Here is a 17,843-nt window from a genome sequence, read left to right as displayed (position 1 = left end):
TTGTGGGAGAAAACCAAAGTTAGAAACGCATATCAGATCATGAATCTATACAATAAATAACACAACATTATAAACGTATACATAAATGCATATGACAACATTATGCATATGTGGGAGTTGCAACATTACCACAGAGGATGCCCTTTTATTTGTGATTTCCCATTACCACAAAAGATCATAGACAGCAAAAGATCCACACAAAACAGTTTACGTCAGTGCGTTTTGAACAATTTACGGCAGTGGGTAGACGAAAATTTCAAAGAAACCAGGACACCCACTGTGAGGATAAAGAGTTGTATTGTCGTGCATAACGTTATCATATATGTAAATATAAAACGACTTCAAGTTAAACGAAACACTGACGATGAGTTTTTGATCATTGTCGTGGAGGAACGTCTCTGGATCAAACGTGAAACTGAAACAAACTGAAAAAGCAGCAACGCTACAAGGCTAAGCCAAAAAGCTAGCTAGCTAATTGAGGGAGAAGCACTACTCTCAATCGGGTTCAAGTGACCCTAGGCGCAATGCTGTTGACCGTATTTTGCGCACCGAGAGACAGCTCGGAAACGACATTTGCCCTCGAGGTGTCCCCGGACCTTGAACTTAGGGACTTCATGGCTCTTTGCGAATTAGAATCGGGAATACCGGCCGGGGAGATCCAGGTAACCACCTGAAAAGTATTCCAACTACTCTAGCTAACAGGCTGTCTAGTCACTGAGCTAGCCAGACCGTTAGCTTGTCACTGACATTAGCGAGTGAAGTAACTGTAGCTCACTTCTACGTTAACGTAGAGTAGCCACTTAGCAAGTCAAATAATCATCTTGAATATGCTAACATGTTTACCAAAGATCAGTGAGTTTTGACCTCATAATTTATCCTGTTGGTGAAGTCTGAGCTGCTTAAAGTCACTCGAGTTTTAGAGTCTTATGCATAATGTCAATGAGCTGCTATTATAACTTCAGATACATAGAGTAACAATATACCATTGACTCTACCTAGCTAGCTTTGAAAAGTTGGACCTTGCTTTTTGCTGTTCTCTGTGGAGCGGTGGCTATGATGGTCAATCCTAGCTGAACGGTGTTAACAGCCGGTGTAAACATGACATGACAATAGCGATGCTACTAACCAGACAGCGTGTTAGGCACCAAGCTAGCTTTAAACATGCCAGTCCTGCTATTAATGAAATATATTGTAAATTAAGTTTTCTGCGATTTTGATGGTATTTTGTTCTTTAACGTTTCATGATGCATTCAAAAAAATATTGAAACCTGTAACATTAACAAAACGATGCTAACGTTAGCTGGCATTAACGTTAGCTTGGAAAATATTGATGAACCAACTGTTAGCTCTCAAATTGAATAAATGAAAAGCTTTGAGTTTGTCCTTCGATAATGGAAACTGGGTTGTGTATACGAGAGTATATGCATTGACAGTAAAATCACTCACAAGTGTGGATACGGCTGTTGTCATATTATGCCCCCTCATGCTTTTGACATAACTGGAACCCAGTCAGATTCGCAGGAGGGCCAGAGTGCCACATGCTTTTCAATCATTCTTCTCATCAGTTGCTAATAACTATACATTGGCTCTACAAAATATTCAAATTTTCAAGTTATTTTCACCAGCAGTATCTGTAATGAATTGATAGTCTATATGTTTTTGATATTTCGTCTATTTCAAATGTCAGTTAAAATGTCTCACAGTATTACTTTTCAGAGCAGTAAAAAACATCCTGACATCATGTCTATTACATTATGTAAATCATATTCTTTGTTGTTTTTGTTGCTTTCTCAGATCTCTTATGCAGAGCAACCCTTAAGAGACCCCACCCGCTCCTTGGGGACTTATGGCCTGAAGGATGGAGATGTGCTGGTGCTCAGACAGGCAGAGAGACGGCCTCCAGCTCAGCCTTCCTTCCCAGGTAATCAATATCAATAGATGTTTGATTACTAGTTTGATTACTTTTGTCAGCAGCAAGGAATAAGTTGTTACAGTGTTGTAACATGATGAAGGTTCAGTTCAGGTTCAGTCCCAAATTTGGTAAAGAGCACTCATTGGTCATTTGGTGTTTATCTTCAGAAAAGACTGCGCCGTTTACCATTTTACAATGTATGCTGAGCCACTTGGGTTGATCTTTAACCTGTCGATTGTTTATTTGTGGACAATATTAGCATGGCTGGAAAATAATGTCTTGATGAGCTATCTGACTCATTCTCATATTTCAATGATGGTTAGAAGAAATGCAAATATGTGCCACTGGCAATAATCTTGGACATGGGCGGAGTTGTGAATAACTTCTTGTGAATAACTGTGGGCTCCTCACGGGCCCATGCCTTTTCTGCTGTTACAGTATTCTGATTTCTGATGCGTGTTATATTGTAGGCTATAAAGGAAAGGATGAGCATACAACATTAATAATACGTAAAATTCCTGTGACTACTATTGAATAGTTTTGGTCCAGAAGATGCGGATCGAGAGACCACCTCTTTTTGGAGGTCTCAGACCTGAGTGTAATTGTTGCATTCTGACCAATGCAAACAAGCCAACGCAAAGGGTCATACCCACTATGGTGCAATAAAAATACACTTAAGGCTTTTAGCATGAAAATGCCCCTTAGAATCTGCTTACAGGAAATTAAACTATTTGGCATTTGGAATGTAGGTAGAGCAATCGGTATGAGGAAGTGGCCTAGCTCAAAATGTCCTTGTAGTCATTTTTTGTGACCCGCCTTTGGGTCATCGTCACCAGCACTTTCTCTTTTTGTTTCTGCTGTCTTCCCTAGGTCTTCCTCGTATCGACTTCAGCAGCATTGCAGTCCCAGGCACCTCCAGAGGCCAATCAGCACGGAAGCCTCCACAGTCAGCACAGCCGCGCACAAACACACCCCAGCAACGCCCTGGCCCTGCTGCTGCTCCTGCTGCTGCTGCTGCTGCTGCTGCCCCTGCCGCCACGGGTGGTGCCTCCCCCGCCTCTCCTCAGGGATTGGACGACCCCTCGCTGCTCAGAGAAATGCTGCTGGCTAACCCCCACGAGCTGTCCCTGCTGAAGGAGAGGAACCCTCCGCTGGCTGAGGCTCTACTCAGTGGAGACCTGGGTGAGAGCAGCCAGACTCAACGTCCACCTCTCTCTAAACGTTCTATGAGTGTTGTGAAGGATCCCCCAATACACCCCAGAGTTAGATAAGGGGATGCATATCCTTCTCTTTCTGCATGAGAGAACCCAGTCTGATACCTTTAGCCTAGCTTAGCATAATTCTGTGGATGTGGGGTAGACCAGTTAGCCTATAGCTGAAAGGGCGCTATAGGCTAACTGGTCTAACCCACTTCCAGTGAATTATGCTAAGCTAGGCTAACGGTATCAGACTGGGTTATTGCACACACAAAGAAGAGAAGGATATTTATCCTCTTATCTAACTCTGGGATAGACGGCAAATCAGTTTATTTCCCCAAAAGGTTGGCATGTTCCTTTAAACAGCGTTTATGTCATTGCTAAGTAGCATGGATTGATCACTTCTGTATGGAATGGAACGTCCTGCCCCTACAAAGAATCACTCAGAATGCCTTAAATGTTCCTAGACAACATTAAACTGACACTGATGAGTATCGCATTACACTCTGGAAGTAGAAACCAACTGGAATCAACCATGTCCTGCCATGTTCTTAGCTCAGCACTAGTCCCGTCAGGCATTCTGCTGCTGTGCCATAGCAAGCAAAAAACCTACCACTGTCGAGGTTGACCAATATAGGTTTTTCTATGGTCGATGCTGATCTTTAGAAATCAAGGTTAGCCGATGGCCGATATGCAGCTGATTTTTTTTTTTTTGGTCTGACTTGCATGATAAAGACTAATAAGATGATAAGAATACAAGCCTTTCCGTTTTCTCCCAGGAACAATGTTGTTGTACTCTTTCAAAAGTTCTGGCTGGAGTCTGCTGGTTGTTTAATTGGCACAAGCAAGGCAGCATGCGTCACACGTGTTCCACAGTAACAACAACACTGGACTGCCCACAGATGCACCTGCCTGTTAATCGGCTTAAAGGGGCCATATTAAGCAAACCTTTCTGTGTTTTTGTACTTCCATTTGGGTCTCTGATGCTCCTACAAACACTCCAGGTGTGAAACAAAACCATGCGTTTTAGTGGGTTAGTTTAGAGAGGTTGATGTCAGAAACTATGCACTTCTGTGAGCTAGTCAGAAATCTCCCCTATTGAGATGTCACAATAAGGGAAATTTGAATACTACTACTACACCCAGAGCCATATAGGGTGCTGACTATCCACCCCCATCTGAAAATTCCCACCCACTAGGTTAGGAACTTCTTGTCGAAGATCCTCCATTTTGGTCGTAGCTTATCATTTCCAACCAGCACCATGCGAAAGAGTATCAACAGTATTTTGTGTAGTAGGCTACACAAAATATCCAAACGTCTTTTACGCACCTGATATCATCCATATTTCAAGTATACAAACAGAAACTCCCCAGGACACGTCTCGTTCTTGTTGGCATATTTAAGCAATATGACACGAGTGGGAGTGGGGTAAACGATATCCCCGCGGCTGTATTTCGGCCGTAGGTACGAGGCCAAAGGCCATATACCGTGGCAGGAAGCGACCCAGCCTACCCGGTAATAGGCAGCCAATTTCCTTTGCTTTTGCAATGATTTTAAACTTTTGAATAGGCTACATCAACTTTACTGGGCATATATATAGACCCAATTAAAGTTTTACCCATTATCATTTAACATTGTTAGGCCATCATACATCATACATCCAATTTTACTATGAAAATTCAAACAGAACCGTCAATGACGTTTGTATATTCTGCATAACAAATTGCATTTTATCACTGGCAGTCGGAGGCTTTCTGGTCGAGAATCATCCATCACCATGTCACTGACACCGACTCATATTTCCTGGCTTACGTTATGACCATGCTGCCTGTTGACGTAAACATGAAATCAATTCCGGAGCAGGGCGTGGCCAACAACAGCTTGTTTTCATTTAAGGCAACAGGCCCCAGAAACAGCCTATTCTGAAAAGGGACTGAAACTGGCCAGAATGGAGCTGCTGATAATGTGTAATCCGAGAGGGATTTTTTGCTAACAGCTTCAGGGATGTTTTGTGCAACCCATAGGTCTATTTTGACTTGTTGAAAAAGTAGTATAAAATTGGAAGAAAAAGCTCCTTTAAGGAGCTAGGCTAGCGTGCTGTAAAATTTAAAAAATCAGCCCAATTATTTGGTCTACCTTTAACTTTTACCACTACTACCACTGGTCAGTGTAATCACACCTTAGCATTGCTTATTAGCAAGTTCAATTTACACAAAATGTTCAGACAGTTAAATAGTTAGAGCATGAATATCATAGATAGAATATCAACGGAAAAACTTTGACTAGAACATTGACTGTGTCTAAGTGTCACATCTACGTTGTTGGTCATCTAGGATGTTTTTTTGTGACGCTGTAAATGTCAAATGTGTGCTGCTTATCATGTTGGTGCTTACTCTACTCCTGCTTCTGATTTCCTGCTCTGTCAGAGCGTTTTACCAAGGTGCTACAGGAGCAACAACAGGACCGTGCACGCAGGGAGCAGGAAAGGATCCGACTGCTCACAGCCGACCCCTTTGACTTGGAGGCCCAGGCCAAAATAGAGGAGGATATCAGGTGAAGCGCGCATACGCATACACCCAAAAGGTCACACGAGGTTGAGCTGGAATCTCAGTCACTGGATAAGCAGGTCTGGGGTCCCAGCTCTGAGGAGCACGAGGGAGCCCCACCTTTGATTGGTCAGCGTGTTTACTCTCAGACCTTTTATTTGTCTCCCTCTGCTGTTTGTCCAGGGTAATAAAATCAGCCTTTCACTATTTTTTACCTTCAGAAATCCCGCAACTACCATGTGTAAAGAAGTATTACATTATACAGTACAAATCAGTCTCTTGTTTGTTTGTTTGTAACATAGACAGCACAACATTGAGGAAAACATGACTATTGCTATGGAGGAGGCACCTGAGAGCTTTGGTCAGGTGGTCATGCTGTACATCAACTGCAAAGTAAACGGACATCCTGTCAAGGCCTTTGTGGATTCAGGTAGCTTTCAAAAATCCATTTGTCAGCCACTCTCAGGGAAGTGTGTGTGTGTGTGTGTGTGCGTCACTGAAATGCCATAAGTGTCATCATAGTATGCTTCCATTCAAACCAAGCTAATACATCTCTAGGGTTCACCTTGGATGCTTTTTTTCCACGCTCTTAATGTGTCTTGTTTCTTGATCTGTGGTCATCCCTTTGGTCATCATTGCCAATTTTTACCTTCTCTTATCCTATCTCACGTCTGTGTGTCTATTTCTCCCAGGTGCTCAGATGACCATTATGAGCCAGGCATGTGCAGAGCGCTGCAATATCATGCGGCTGGTGGACCGACGCTGGGCTGGCATTGCCAAGGGTGTGGGCACGCAGAAGATCATTGGCAGAGTGCACTTAGGTAGATACCCTGGGCAAGGGCCTGCACCACCCGGCTCTTTTTAACAACAGTTTTCAACTAGTAACCATGTCATAGTAATCCTAACCGCTGTTTGACTTTCCACATTCCAATCCATCATTCCAAAAACACTGTGCTTCTGCTGGAGCTGGCTCCAAATGTAGACCGAGTGACTTTAATTTTCTGCACCAATTCATTGCTGGAGAACAGATTGGCCTTTATGCTTACAAAGAATCGTTTTAAGTGCATAATCACAATCAGTCGCACCACATTATATAAAGACCATGACCTCAAATGGGATCCCACTGAATTATTTCTTTTTGAGTAGACTGTTTTGAAAGTGCTTTTTCTACTAATGAAAACACACTAACACAGTTGCATTATGTAGTCATTTTGGTGTGGTGTTTCATGTGGTGACTGCTTTGCTTTGCTTTGCTTTGCTTTGCTTTGCTTTGCTTTGCTGCTTCAGCTCAGGTGCAGATAGAAGGGGATTTCCTGCCCTGCTCCTTCTCCATTCTTGAGGATCAACCCATGGATATGTTACTGGGACTGGACATGCTGAAGAGACACCAGGTTTGTGTGCATGTGCAGAAAGTATGGCTCATTTTATTGTTATGACATAGGACTTATTTTAATACCTAATAGGTTTTTTTTGTCTTCTGCACTTTCACCTTCTAATAATAGTATTGACTGATGTAGTATTAATTCCTACCTCTGCATTGGAGCTTGAGTGTTATTTCTCAGCTTTGTAACTCGGATAAAAACGGCTGCTAAATGAAAACATGGAAATGTTACTGTAGTTTGACATGATGTTTCCCATTAAGCCAGTGATCGATGCTGTGTAGCACAGTCACTTGGACTTGATTAGCCATTTCAAGTCTCACAATAAATCTGATGGAAGTCCATTTCTAGGCAGATGCATTTGGTGATGTGGAATCTCTGCTTTCTTGTGTGCCCTGACACAGTGCTCCATTGACCTGAAGAAGAGTGTCCTTCTGATCGGCACCACGGGCTCAGAGACACGCTTCTTGCCCGAAGGAGAGCTGCCGGAGTGCGCTAAGTTGGCCTACGGTCCGGAGGGCCGTGAGGAGCCCAGAGCTGAAGAGATAGCTGACCGCGAGCTGGCCGAGGCCATCGAGAGATCCGTGCAGGAGAGCGGTGAGGAGCATGCTATTTTGTGGAGTTGATTCTAAAGCATCCCTAACTTCATTTCAGCTTTTCAACTTTTATGCATATCTGGGATGAATTAGAGGGTTCCGAGATTTGTTTGTCCATGATCTAGCTATAACGGTAAGGCTGGTTTGGGTTTGAAAACAACTCTTGAAGTAAGTTCATTAGAACAAGTATCTGATTGATTGTTTTTTGGTCTGATTTTGTTATTTATTTTTGTAAATTTGCAATACTACTGAAATCCAATGGTGAGGCTTTAGAGTGGTAAAACAATCCATCTCTATTAGTCACTAGGTAAGGGAGCCTTATCAGACTCCTGTAGTCTTATAGTAAAAGTCAGAGCAGTAAAGCCAAGGCTTTAGTGTTCAGGCCATCTGGGAGAGCCCTTTAGGGTAGGCACCCATGGATTGCATGCTGGGTTTTTGCCTGACTGCTGTGGACACTGCCATGTGCCGTCTTTCTGTCACAATATGTCAACACTTAAGCACCTCGGCTCGTACTTGGGAGGAAAAAAAGCTACCTGGTGCAGTCCTACATAGAATGTACACTTCTTGTAGACAGCAGCAAGCAGTTAAGCCATTTGGGGGTATGAACAGAAGGTCTGATTTCAGCTAATCCCACACACTGTGTGTGTATGCGTGTGTGTGTGTGTGCACGCTGTGAACACCAAACATAGTCATGTGACCAGTATTACTTATGGAATCCGAAGAGAGTATAGACACATGTTTATGCACTAGATACAGTAATGGTTTTGGGGTTCAAAAGCTTGTGCTAGTCTAGAAAAAGTCCTGGTGATGATTCATTTAGCATGCTTGGGAATACACTTACATTCTTAACCCTGGGCTTTCAGCCTCATCTTGAGTGATATTTGTGACAGATGGCCACATGTTTGCGTGTGTGTGTGTGTGTTTGTGCTAACTCTTTTTGCCTCCCATTGCATGCTGTGTGTGGTGTGTGTGTGTACGCTCTAACCCTGAGCAGGCCAGCACTGATGCATTTGTGGAGACAGCTGGAGAGGGCCCTTCCAACCAGGTAACAAACGCCGCAAGAGCAATGCATCCCAGCAAAACCACTAAATGTGTTTTTATGAAGTTGTTCATTATTGATCCAATGGATGCCTGTCACAAAATGTCAGTTAATTGCAACATCAGAATTGAGAACGTTTTTGTTTTTACAAATTTCCTCAGATTGCAGTGACCACAAAAACACATTCTGCATGAACAGCAAGATTTTTTTTTTTCCAGCTTTCAGAGCATGCTGTATCTGCTGTTTACATGTATGTGTGTTGTATTTCTGAACCGTCTTCTGAATTGTTGAATAAATTCAATGAAGCCTTCTTCCCTCTTCCAGTAGACACTGAAGATGGACAAACTACCTCATCTCGATCAGCGCCAAAACACTTTTACAAACCATTCAGCAAAGCCCCTAGTCCCTCTCCCTCCACCTCAGGAGCCCAGGGTCGGATCTTGGACCGCTCCCAGTCCGCACCGACCCCCCTGCCCCCCATCCATGTCCCTGAGCCAAACTCTCCCAATCTGGACTCTCCTCTCCTCCCGTCTAGCGCGCCGCGGTCTGTTCCCCTTCCACTAGCCCAGGAGAAGCCGCCTCCTGCCCCATCCTCTCTTCAGGAAAGTCAGCATAATGTCCCATCCTGTTCCCGGCCCGTTCAGCCACCTGTCCCATCCCAACCCCCAGAGATGCAAGATCCAGTGCCATCTGTCCATCAGGATACACAATCTTCTGTTCCATCTAGTCTACAAGACCCACTCCCTCCCCATGAACCTTGTCTTAAGACAACTGACACTCCTTCCCCAAGCAGTGCCCCACCTCAGGGCCCTGGGTTGAGCTGTCAGGAGCCTGCCTCTGCCACAGTGGAGGATATGGACAGTCACACGGAAATGGACAAACTCGAGCTCGGCTCTTTGGAGACACCGGAGCACAGGGAGAGCTCTGGGTCTGGGGAGGCTTGTCCCCTACCTCCTAAGGAGCTTGTTCACCCGGAGATGGGCCTGTGCAAGACCAGTGCTGCCAAACGGACGTGCTCACCGCCCCCAGAGAACGGACATGACGCGGGGGGCAAGCGCTCACCACTTCTTGTCACTTCAGACGCCAAAAAGACCTTTGACCCGCCAAGCCTTGTCGCGCCACCCTGCATGCCCTCAGAACAGTCCACCTCAGAAGAGAGCATGGAGGAGCCAGAACGGGAGGATGACTTGGAGCGGGACCAGCCTGAGGGAGGCAGCTCTAGCAGCAGCAGCAGCAGCAGCAGCAGCAGCAACAACGGCAATGGCAGCAGCAGCAATGGCAGCAATAACATCCCCTCTCTGGCACAGGCCTTGAAGGAGCTCCATCAGCTGCTGGTGTCCAACCGCGCTCTCTCTCCCCCTACTGGCAGACTGGATGCTGATGGCTTGGATCAGCAAACGCCCTCTACTGCTAATTCACCTGCTCCGGTTCAGGATGCGCCGGACACCGACGAAACACTGCCCCCATGCCCATCTGAAACTGAGCCAGGGCACAGCGCGGACATCCCGGCACCCGCTGGTGACTTGGCTGAGGCTCCAGAAAGAGAAGAAGCAGTGGGCTGCCGGCCAGACACACACCCCCTGGTGGACATGGGGGACTGCGATGAGAGAGATGGCCGGTCGGAGGCGCAAGAGGCCCTCCCACCTGAGGAGGACATGACCGAACGTGAGCCCCCCGAGGGTCAGCAGGGGAGGGGGGAGGCGGACGGCCGGGACTCCGGCGCCGACGCCCCTGACTTGCCCTCCGGCCAATCCGACCAGCAGAGACCCCTCTCTCTGGCCGTGGGCTCCTCCATCGAAGAGCCTGTGGGCGGCTGCTCAGCCTCTCCTGCCCCCTCCACTCCCAGCCCTCTCGCTGCTCCTGCTGCTCCCGCCGCCCCCACCACCCCGGCGGCCGAGCGCTTCCCTGCAGAGGACATCCAGAGAGTCCAGGCGGCTGGCTTCTCGGCGCAGGAGGCGGTCCAGGCGCTGGAGCAGGCCCAGGGCTGTGTGGAGCTGGCGCTGCTGCTGCTGCTGGCACGCAAGATCAGTGTGCCCACATAGACTAGAGCCACCCACTGACAGACCTTAGTCTGTCTGATATGCGTAGCACGACCTCTCCTACCACTCACGACACCCTGTGGGCCTGGTCTCTTCTCTAGTCCACTGGTGTTCAGTCAGTCTTGCTCTCTCTCTCTCTGTGTTAATGCAGAATTTATGTGCACGTGTGGTGGGTCCATAGACATGTTTGAGTAGGTGATTCCATCAGCTTTGATGTCAGAGGGTGTGCACTTTTTGGCAAATGTTTGCATGTAGCCTCTGCAGGTTCCCAGCAGTCAGTCAACAGCCAACACTGTCAATGTTGGGATTTGAGTGGTGATTTAAGTTGCAGGCTTTCAGTATGTTTGTGAAGACATTGCCTTGTCTATCAACGGAAAGGGTCTCTTGATGATGGATCATAATAATTAAGAGTGTATATGAATGCTCTTTATAATCATGAGCATCATCTGGCAAAAACAAATCTAGAGGGAATTTTGGAAGGACAGAGGCTTTTCCCTCTATAAAGAGCAAAAAGCCCCTTGGAAACTTTATCTCCTGAAATAGAACAAATGTTCCGAGATACTGAGGTTGAGGATGTGGGAGAATTCATTTTCATGTGCTGTGTAGGCAGTATAGAATGCAGCCAAGACTGCCATACCCATGCACAGGCTGGAGAATCTCATGACTGGAGAATCTCACAAAGCATATTTGCTCTGTCCATAAATTTGCTAATGCCACTGTTTTTGTACAACTTTGACTGTCATCAGATTACAATGGGTCTTTTTCTTTCCAGATACAGAATATAAATATACAACTTGCATTATCCAAACTATTTTTCAAACTGTGGTGATTACACACTGTGGAAATTTGGGGACAGACTATAGAGGTGCTTTTGTGTCTTATTTTCATCTTCATTTCAGGCAATAATCTTTTTTTTCTCTTTGTTGCCAATCCTGGATAACTTGATGTGTGTATCTTGTGTACACCCACAGGAAAAAAAATGCTTTCCATCATCATATTTTGTCTTTGACGTTAAGTGATAAAGGGTTGGGTTTTTTTCTTGGTTATTATTAAAAAAATAAAAAACATTGTTATGAAAGGGTGAGTGTGGTGAGTAGAAGTTTTTTTTTTTTTTATGTGAAATTGTGATAGAACATCAGTTCTGTGGAGTACACACAGCGATCTCTCCAGGAATGTCATGGCAGTCTCCATTATATCCCGATGATTTACCCTAATATGTGTATTGTTTTTAATTGGCCGAATATCGTAAGTAATGTCATAGTCCTGGCGAATCCTTTCCAGCTGTCACGTCCTTCAGACATGTGTCTTGTCATATCTGTGCATTTTCAATGTAGTCTCGGGCCAGGTAGCAACAACATTCAGAATATTTCAGTTACTCTGTTTGATCTTGTATACGATTTGAAAAAATAAATAAAAACTGGTTCTTTATATTTTATTCTTGTCTTGTGTGATTTTCATGTTTCAACTTTAGCTAATGCCAAGGACAAACGTCACCTATCACGTGACGTAAAACATAGGCTACACAGGTGAATGAAAGGAGGTCGAACTGTTTGAAGACAAGCTTGTTGAATATAAATCTCGCAGAGACCGTGTTAACAAGCCAACAGACACCAGGAGTAGTGTAGTTTAGTAGGGCTATAGATCAGAATAGCATCCAGTAGGCTAGGCTTACAATGGATCAACTTTCATATCAGAACTTACACAAAGAACATCATGGTCGAACAGGCATTTCAACCTGCAACGAGGAAACTGATGCTGAGGTCACTCCTGCTGGAATTGCGGAGGCCCGAGGCCTTCATGTGAAAAAAGGAGAATCGAACATGATTGGGTGAGTCACCAGCTCTGCATGCTTCGTTTGTTAGGAGAATTGAGTGTCAGTTGAATCAGGTCACTAAAAAAGGGACTATTTACTGCTCAGTGGTCACTCGCCAGAGGTAGTATTACATGGTGCAATGTAAAACATTAACATTAACGTGTATCTCCTACCACATTTGTCCGTAGCGCTGCTCTGAGGTCTTTGGCGGTCTCACCCACGTGGAGTTTGAAGGAAGGAGCTTTGTTCTTTACCCCGCATCAGTTGTTCACAATCACTGACAAAACGTCCGATAAATCACAGGATGTTTCCTCTCATCAGTTGGACAATAAGGAAGGAGATTGGTGAGCGACGAATGTGGCCAAATATAACCAAACACAATTCAGAATTTGATTGAGGCAATATGCTATTCACTACCTACTCTAGTCTATTGTTTTAAATCTTTAACATCCACCACAAATGGCAGTGAAGAAATGTGTTTAATACGTAAATTATTCATATCTTTTTCTAGTGACTTTACAAGAGATATGGACAAGTTCAGTGATGGGTACTTTGAAACCAAATATTTTCATAACTGTAAGTGCCTTCATGTTTATGTTGGACTATTAGGCTACAGTACTTCCTCACTTCTCTCCATGCACTAATCACCCTTCTCACCTCAACTGCAGTACCCCTCTATCAGGAATACCTAGTGGTGTCTGTGAAAGCTGGTCTGCAGAGGGTACAACAGGCTGGTCTGGCTAACCTGGTGGTTTCCCAGTGTCTACCAGGTCTGCAGAGTCCAGAGTCCTACAGGCTTGCTACGCCGTCTCCATCCCCCACTCGTGTGCTACGGGATAAGAGCACATACTCATTATGGCAGGATCTCCCAATAGTACAAGAGCAGGGCCTGCTCAAGGTGCTGACTGCCACACAGGTCAGGCAGCAGGAGGTCAGTAACCAAATGCACGAAAAGGGGTGTATGTTTTACTAAAAAGCATTTACCCTGTTACTATATTCTGTTTATATTTCAGAATGTACACATGGTCAATTCACTGTAAATGTAAGCCATCAATAGTTGCTTGACATTCCAGTGGCAAGAATCAAATATTACAGTATGCCTCCTTGTTTAATATTTTGTCCTTGCCTTAAGGTCATGTTTGAACTGCTGACATCTGAAGCATCCTATCTGAAGAGCCTGAGGGTTGCAGTGGATCATTTCCAGTGCTCTGAGGAGCTCCGGCACACATTGTCTTCTGCTGAGCATCGCATCCTCTTCTCTAGCCTCCGCAGTGTCTGTGGGGTTAGTCAGAGGTATGGAGAGTGTCCTGATACTATTTTACAATTACACTGGGCTGTATAGCTGCAAGCCAAACAAGCCTATAGGTCAGTACTCAGGAGAAGGTGAAAGTGATTGTTTCTGTGTCTGAAAATAACCCTCCAAAATAGATTACTTTACCAATTGGCCTTTCGTAAGGAGCCAAATAACCACCTGATTGTATCCTGAGTGGCATGTCTGTGATATGATCTCAACAGATTTCTGATTGATCTGGAGAGCCATTTCCTTGACAATGTGGTGATGACACAATTTGGGGACATTGTTTTTCGTCACCGGGTGGAACTGCATCAAGTCTATGTGCCATATGTCACCAACATGATGTATCAAGAGACACTGATCTCTGAACTGACGTATGTGTCATCCTCTTCATGTCTTTCTTCTTGTTGCCATCATGTTCACATGTGATTCTCTGTCCTCTTCTCAGTTCATCTTGCTTCCCTTACTGTAATTTCCTGTGTATTAGCTGCATTGTGTATAAACCACATGAGTGTTCTATGCCAATTAAAAAACAAAAAACAAAACCATGTATTTACTACATGCATTAACTACAGTGTCCAATAGCCCAATGAATCAGAATCAAGAAGAATGAAGAAAAAGAAATGCATTCACATGTATAGCCCGCTCCCATGGATTAATTTCATAGCTGAAGAAATGAACATTGACAGGCCTCCCTCATTTTAATCCACACAATCATTTTCTATGAATGTTGGACAATCCCCAATAATAAATAAATATATGAATTTTCACTTGACTTCAGCCAGGAGAACCACAGGTTTGTGTCAGTGCTGCTCTCTCTGGAGAAGCAGCCGCAGTGTCAGAGACAGACCCTGAAGTCCTTCCTGGTCCTCCCCTTCCAGAGGATCACCAGACTTAAGCTCATTTTGCAGGTGTTGATTAGAAACTATTCATGGTATTTGACTGCATTGCAATCAAGTGTGATGTATGATTGATGTTTTTCTTCTGTCTGTCAGGCTATATTGAAGCTGACTGACCCAGAGGCGTTATCATTTGGGCCTTTAACTGAAGCCATTTCTGCTATCCATGAGGTACAACAGCTGTTCTCTGCTCATATGCACCACACACACCACAATATACAAACTGATTACCACTTCTGTCACATATGGAAAAGAGCATTTATCTAGTCTTCTTTTATACAACCAGTAGGGAGAATGTGCTATGAAAGATGTTGTACTAAACTAGCTGCTGTACGAGATGCCTTGCACCTGTACTCACTCACTGATACATATGTGATGTGAATGTATTAACACATTTCAAATGTATGCGTTATTTTACCTGCTGTCCTGTCTTTAGATTGTGAACAAGTGTAACCGCAACGTTCTGCTCATGAAGCAGACAGAAGAACTTGTCCGCTTTGAGAAACTCGTAGACTTTGGCCAAATTAAGGTTCTCCTATTTTTTTCCTTGCATTACATTTGATCATTGCTCTGCAAATAGCACATAGTAATTGTACTTATTTTCTAACCTCGGTTCCTTCCTCAGGCCATCCCTTTGATCACACATGGCCGCTTGCTCATCCATAAAGGACGGCTAAGACAGCTTAAGACAGCAGTAAGGGGCCGCCCGACTGTGGGCTCCGTGGTGTCCTTCTCTGAGGTCTACATGCATCTTTTCAGTGATCTGCTGCTCCTCTCTGCACAGAAGTACGACTTTGTCTTTGAGTCATAGCAGTAGCCTAGACTTTATATTTGAAACGCATTCAGTTAAGGATTCAGTTGTATTTGATCAAGCAGCTTTCCTACCAGTTTGTCTGGATTTTCTTTTTTTTATGCATATTTGAACATATCCGTTTCCCTCTTAATTACCTTTAAGGTCATACTTGGTAAGTTCAGAAATTAGTTTTGAAGCTGTATCTCTCCCTGCTGTTTACCTCCTAGGGAAGGCCGATTCTGTGTTCAAGACTATGCCTTGTTCCCTCATAATGTCCACACAGAGGACCTAAAAACAGATGTGCTTGGCCTTCCAGCAGAATCCTTCCTGCTCCGCTTGACTCCAAACCACACTGGGGCTGCCACAGCCCTCATTCTGGTGGCAAGCACACGGTAACGAGCCGGGTTCATACGTGTTCTGTTCTCAGGCATAACCAGGACTAAATTATTGCTGGTGTCACATTAATTGAAAAAACATGCTGTGTAAAATTGTACCATTTATGGACAGAAATGAGAAGGATGTTTGGGTCAACGCTCTCAATGGACAGACATGACGAGGCACTGGACTGCTGTGCTGAAGTAAAGGTAACTTGAGGATACTTTGTGTGGATTGTGTTCTAGGTCTGTAATATTCTAATTAAACAGTATATTATTTTCTCAATTTTTAGAGTGGTGAGCGCATTGACAAGACATGCCTTCAAAAATATTGTTTTTAATTGTATTTCTTGAAGAAATTGTAAGCAATAATTAACAATAAAATAAAATGTATTTCAAAATAAGTTACAGCTTGTCTTATGAATGCATTTATTCATATTTATTATAAATGTAAATATATTATAAATAGATGGCTTACTCTTATTGTGGCCTTTTACGTACAGAGGAGATTCAGATATTCCATATATGGTAATCTTACGAAAATTTTATAATTTGCACTCATATCAAGGATGCACAGGTTGTTTCCCAGCCATTGAAGTAGACGATTCTAGGCCTGTATGTGATCTCTAATAATTCCCACAAAGGGCAGCTAAGAATCAGTATCGTACATACAGAATGTTTCAAGGATGTAATAACAAGTATTAGAGCAGTGTTTTTCAACCTTTTTTGTGCCACGGCACACTTTTGACACTTAAAATGTCCCACGGCACACTAACATCCCGTGTGAAGAAAAAATAAACATACCATAGCCTAAAATTTCAAATAATACACAGATATGGCCTTATTATGGCTTCTATGCAAGACATGCTCAATAAAACGAGCGCCCTCTGTTTCATTTGTAGGTGACTATATCTAATTTAATTGTTTTTATGAACTGGATATGTGATGATTCTGTGAATACTGGATATGGGGCCCCCGTTGTACAATGCCTGCATACCACAAATAGTGCAATCATACAATCAATGAGAGCATGTGGTTATAAATTCTTTGACGCAACAGTTGCTTTTCTGTACCAGTGAGTGACATTTGGGTAATTTTCTGCGGCACACCTGATGATCTCTCACGGCACACTAGTGTGCCCCGGCACAGTGGTTGAAAAACACTGTATTAGAGCACAAGATGAGAGTAAGTTTGCTAATGGCTTCCTTACACCAAACAACTTTGACAAGATTTGGGAAAGATTCTTGAAAGTCTTTTGAGTAAAGCTTAAATGGGGGGCATTAGTTAAAAGACTACACTCTTTCAAGAATCTTTGTGGTCACCATTGATGTAACTCAAATTGATGCATAGATCTCATGTGGGTCAATACATTTTTTAACATTTGCTAAAGCATTAAACCCCATTCTCTGAACCAAATGCTCAGGAGCATGAACACTTTTTTTGAATCAGCAAAATGACAAGTAAAAAGGTTGTGCCCATATGAAATACAATTGGCAGATGTCATTGACTCTTTTTACAAAACTCCAAACATTCTCATGTAATAAAACAAAGTTTGCACCATGTTTGATTTTCCATATGCCTGCCCTGTTGTGAATACTGTTGTTCCATTTTTTGATGTAGTGTGTAATGACTGCTCAGTAGTTTTTTTTTTTTTTCATTTTGACTGCTTTGTGAATCTTCTGAAGACGAGCTGTTTTGAGGCAATTGTTTGATTTTTTTCGTGACTCAAGTTTTATGAAGTAGTTTGAGAGTGGGGTTTTTGTGTTTCCAATTTTTGAGAAAAGGGTGGAAGCTTTAAAAAAAAAAAATCAGCAATTGTGAAAAATGGAACATCAATTTACTGTTTCAAAGAACAGCATTTTCTTTCAAGGACATTACAATGTGACATTTATAGTTTGATGATATTAAATGCCATTTGGACATTAACACATTCATCAAAAAACTGGATTTTTCAGGTTTATTT

General features: G+C 43.5%; 2 protein-coding genes across 5 annotated transcripts; both read left to right on the top strand.

Annotated features, from left to right (window-relative positions):
* Nucleotides 1-214: 214 nt before the first annotated feature.
* Nucleotides 215-12,142, top strand: ddi2 (DNA-damage inducible protein 2). 4 transcript variants are annotated; one of them, XM_042088398.1, is made up of 10 exons: nt 215-662; nt 1,795-1,921; nt 2,783-3,094; nt 5,535-5,661; nt 5,957-6,084; nt 6,347-6,475; nt 6,942-7,045; nt 7,438-7,630; nt 8,624-8,674; nt 8,993-9,132. In XM_042088398.1, the coding sequence occupies exons 1-9, from the start codon at nt 525-527 to the stop codon at nt 8,632-8,634; spliced, it is 1,269 nt and encodes a 422-aa protein (XP_041944332.1). In that variant the 5' UTR covers nt 215-524; the 3' UTR covers nt 8,635-8,674; nt 8,993-9,132. The 4 variants fall into 4 exon arrangements, with proteins under 4 accessions (XP_041944332.1, XP_041944333.1, XP_041944331.1 ...); XM_042088399.1 differs by having other exon boundaries at nt 8,996-9,124; XM_042088397.1 differs by lacking the exon at nt 8,624-8,674 and having other exon boundaries at nt 8,996-12,142.
* Nucleotides 12,143-12,223: 81 nt separating this feature from the next.
* On the top strand, nt 12,224-16,270 carry si:ch73-15b2.5 (rho guanine nucleotide exchange factor 19). Its single transcript, XM_042088400.1, has 13 exons — nt 12,224-12,535; nt 12,709-12,864; nt 13,032-13,096; nt 13,189-13,451; nt 13,653-13,813; nt 14,036-14,188; nt 14,596-14,725; nt 14,810-14,884; nt 15,150-15,242; nt 15,339-15,499; nt 15,734-15,898; nt 16,014-16,090; nt 16,174-16,270. The coding sequence occupies exons 1-12, from the start codon at nt 12,381-12,383 to the stop codon at nt 16,057-16,059; spliced, it is 1,623 nt and encodes a 540-aa protein (XP_041944334.1). The 5' UTR covers nt 12,224-12,380; the 3' UTR covers nt 16,060-16,090; nt 16,174-16,270.
* Nucleotides 16,271-17,843: the final 1,573 nt, after the last annotated feature.

The sequence above is a fragment of the Alosa sapidissima genome, chromosome 4, assembly GCF_018492685.1.
Source record: "Alosa sapidissima isolate fAloSap1 chromosome 4, fAloSap1.pri, whole genome shotgun sequence".
Lineage (NCBI taxonomy): Eukaryota > Metazoa > Chordata > Actinopteri > Clupeiformes > Clupeidae > Alosa > Alosa sapidissima.
Note: the sequence above shows the minus strand (reverse complement) of the source record. Positions and strands in the feature narration are given on the sequence as shown.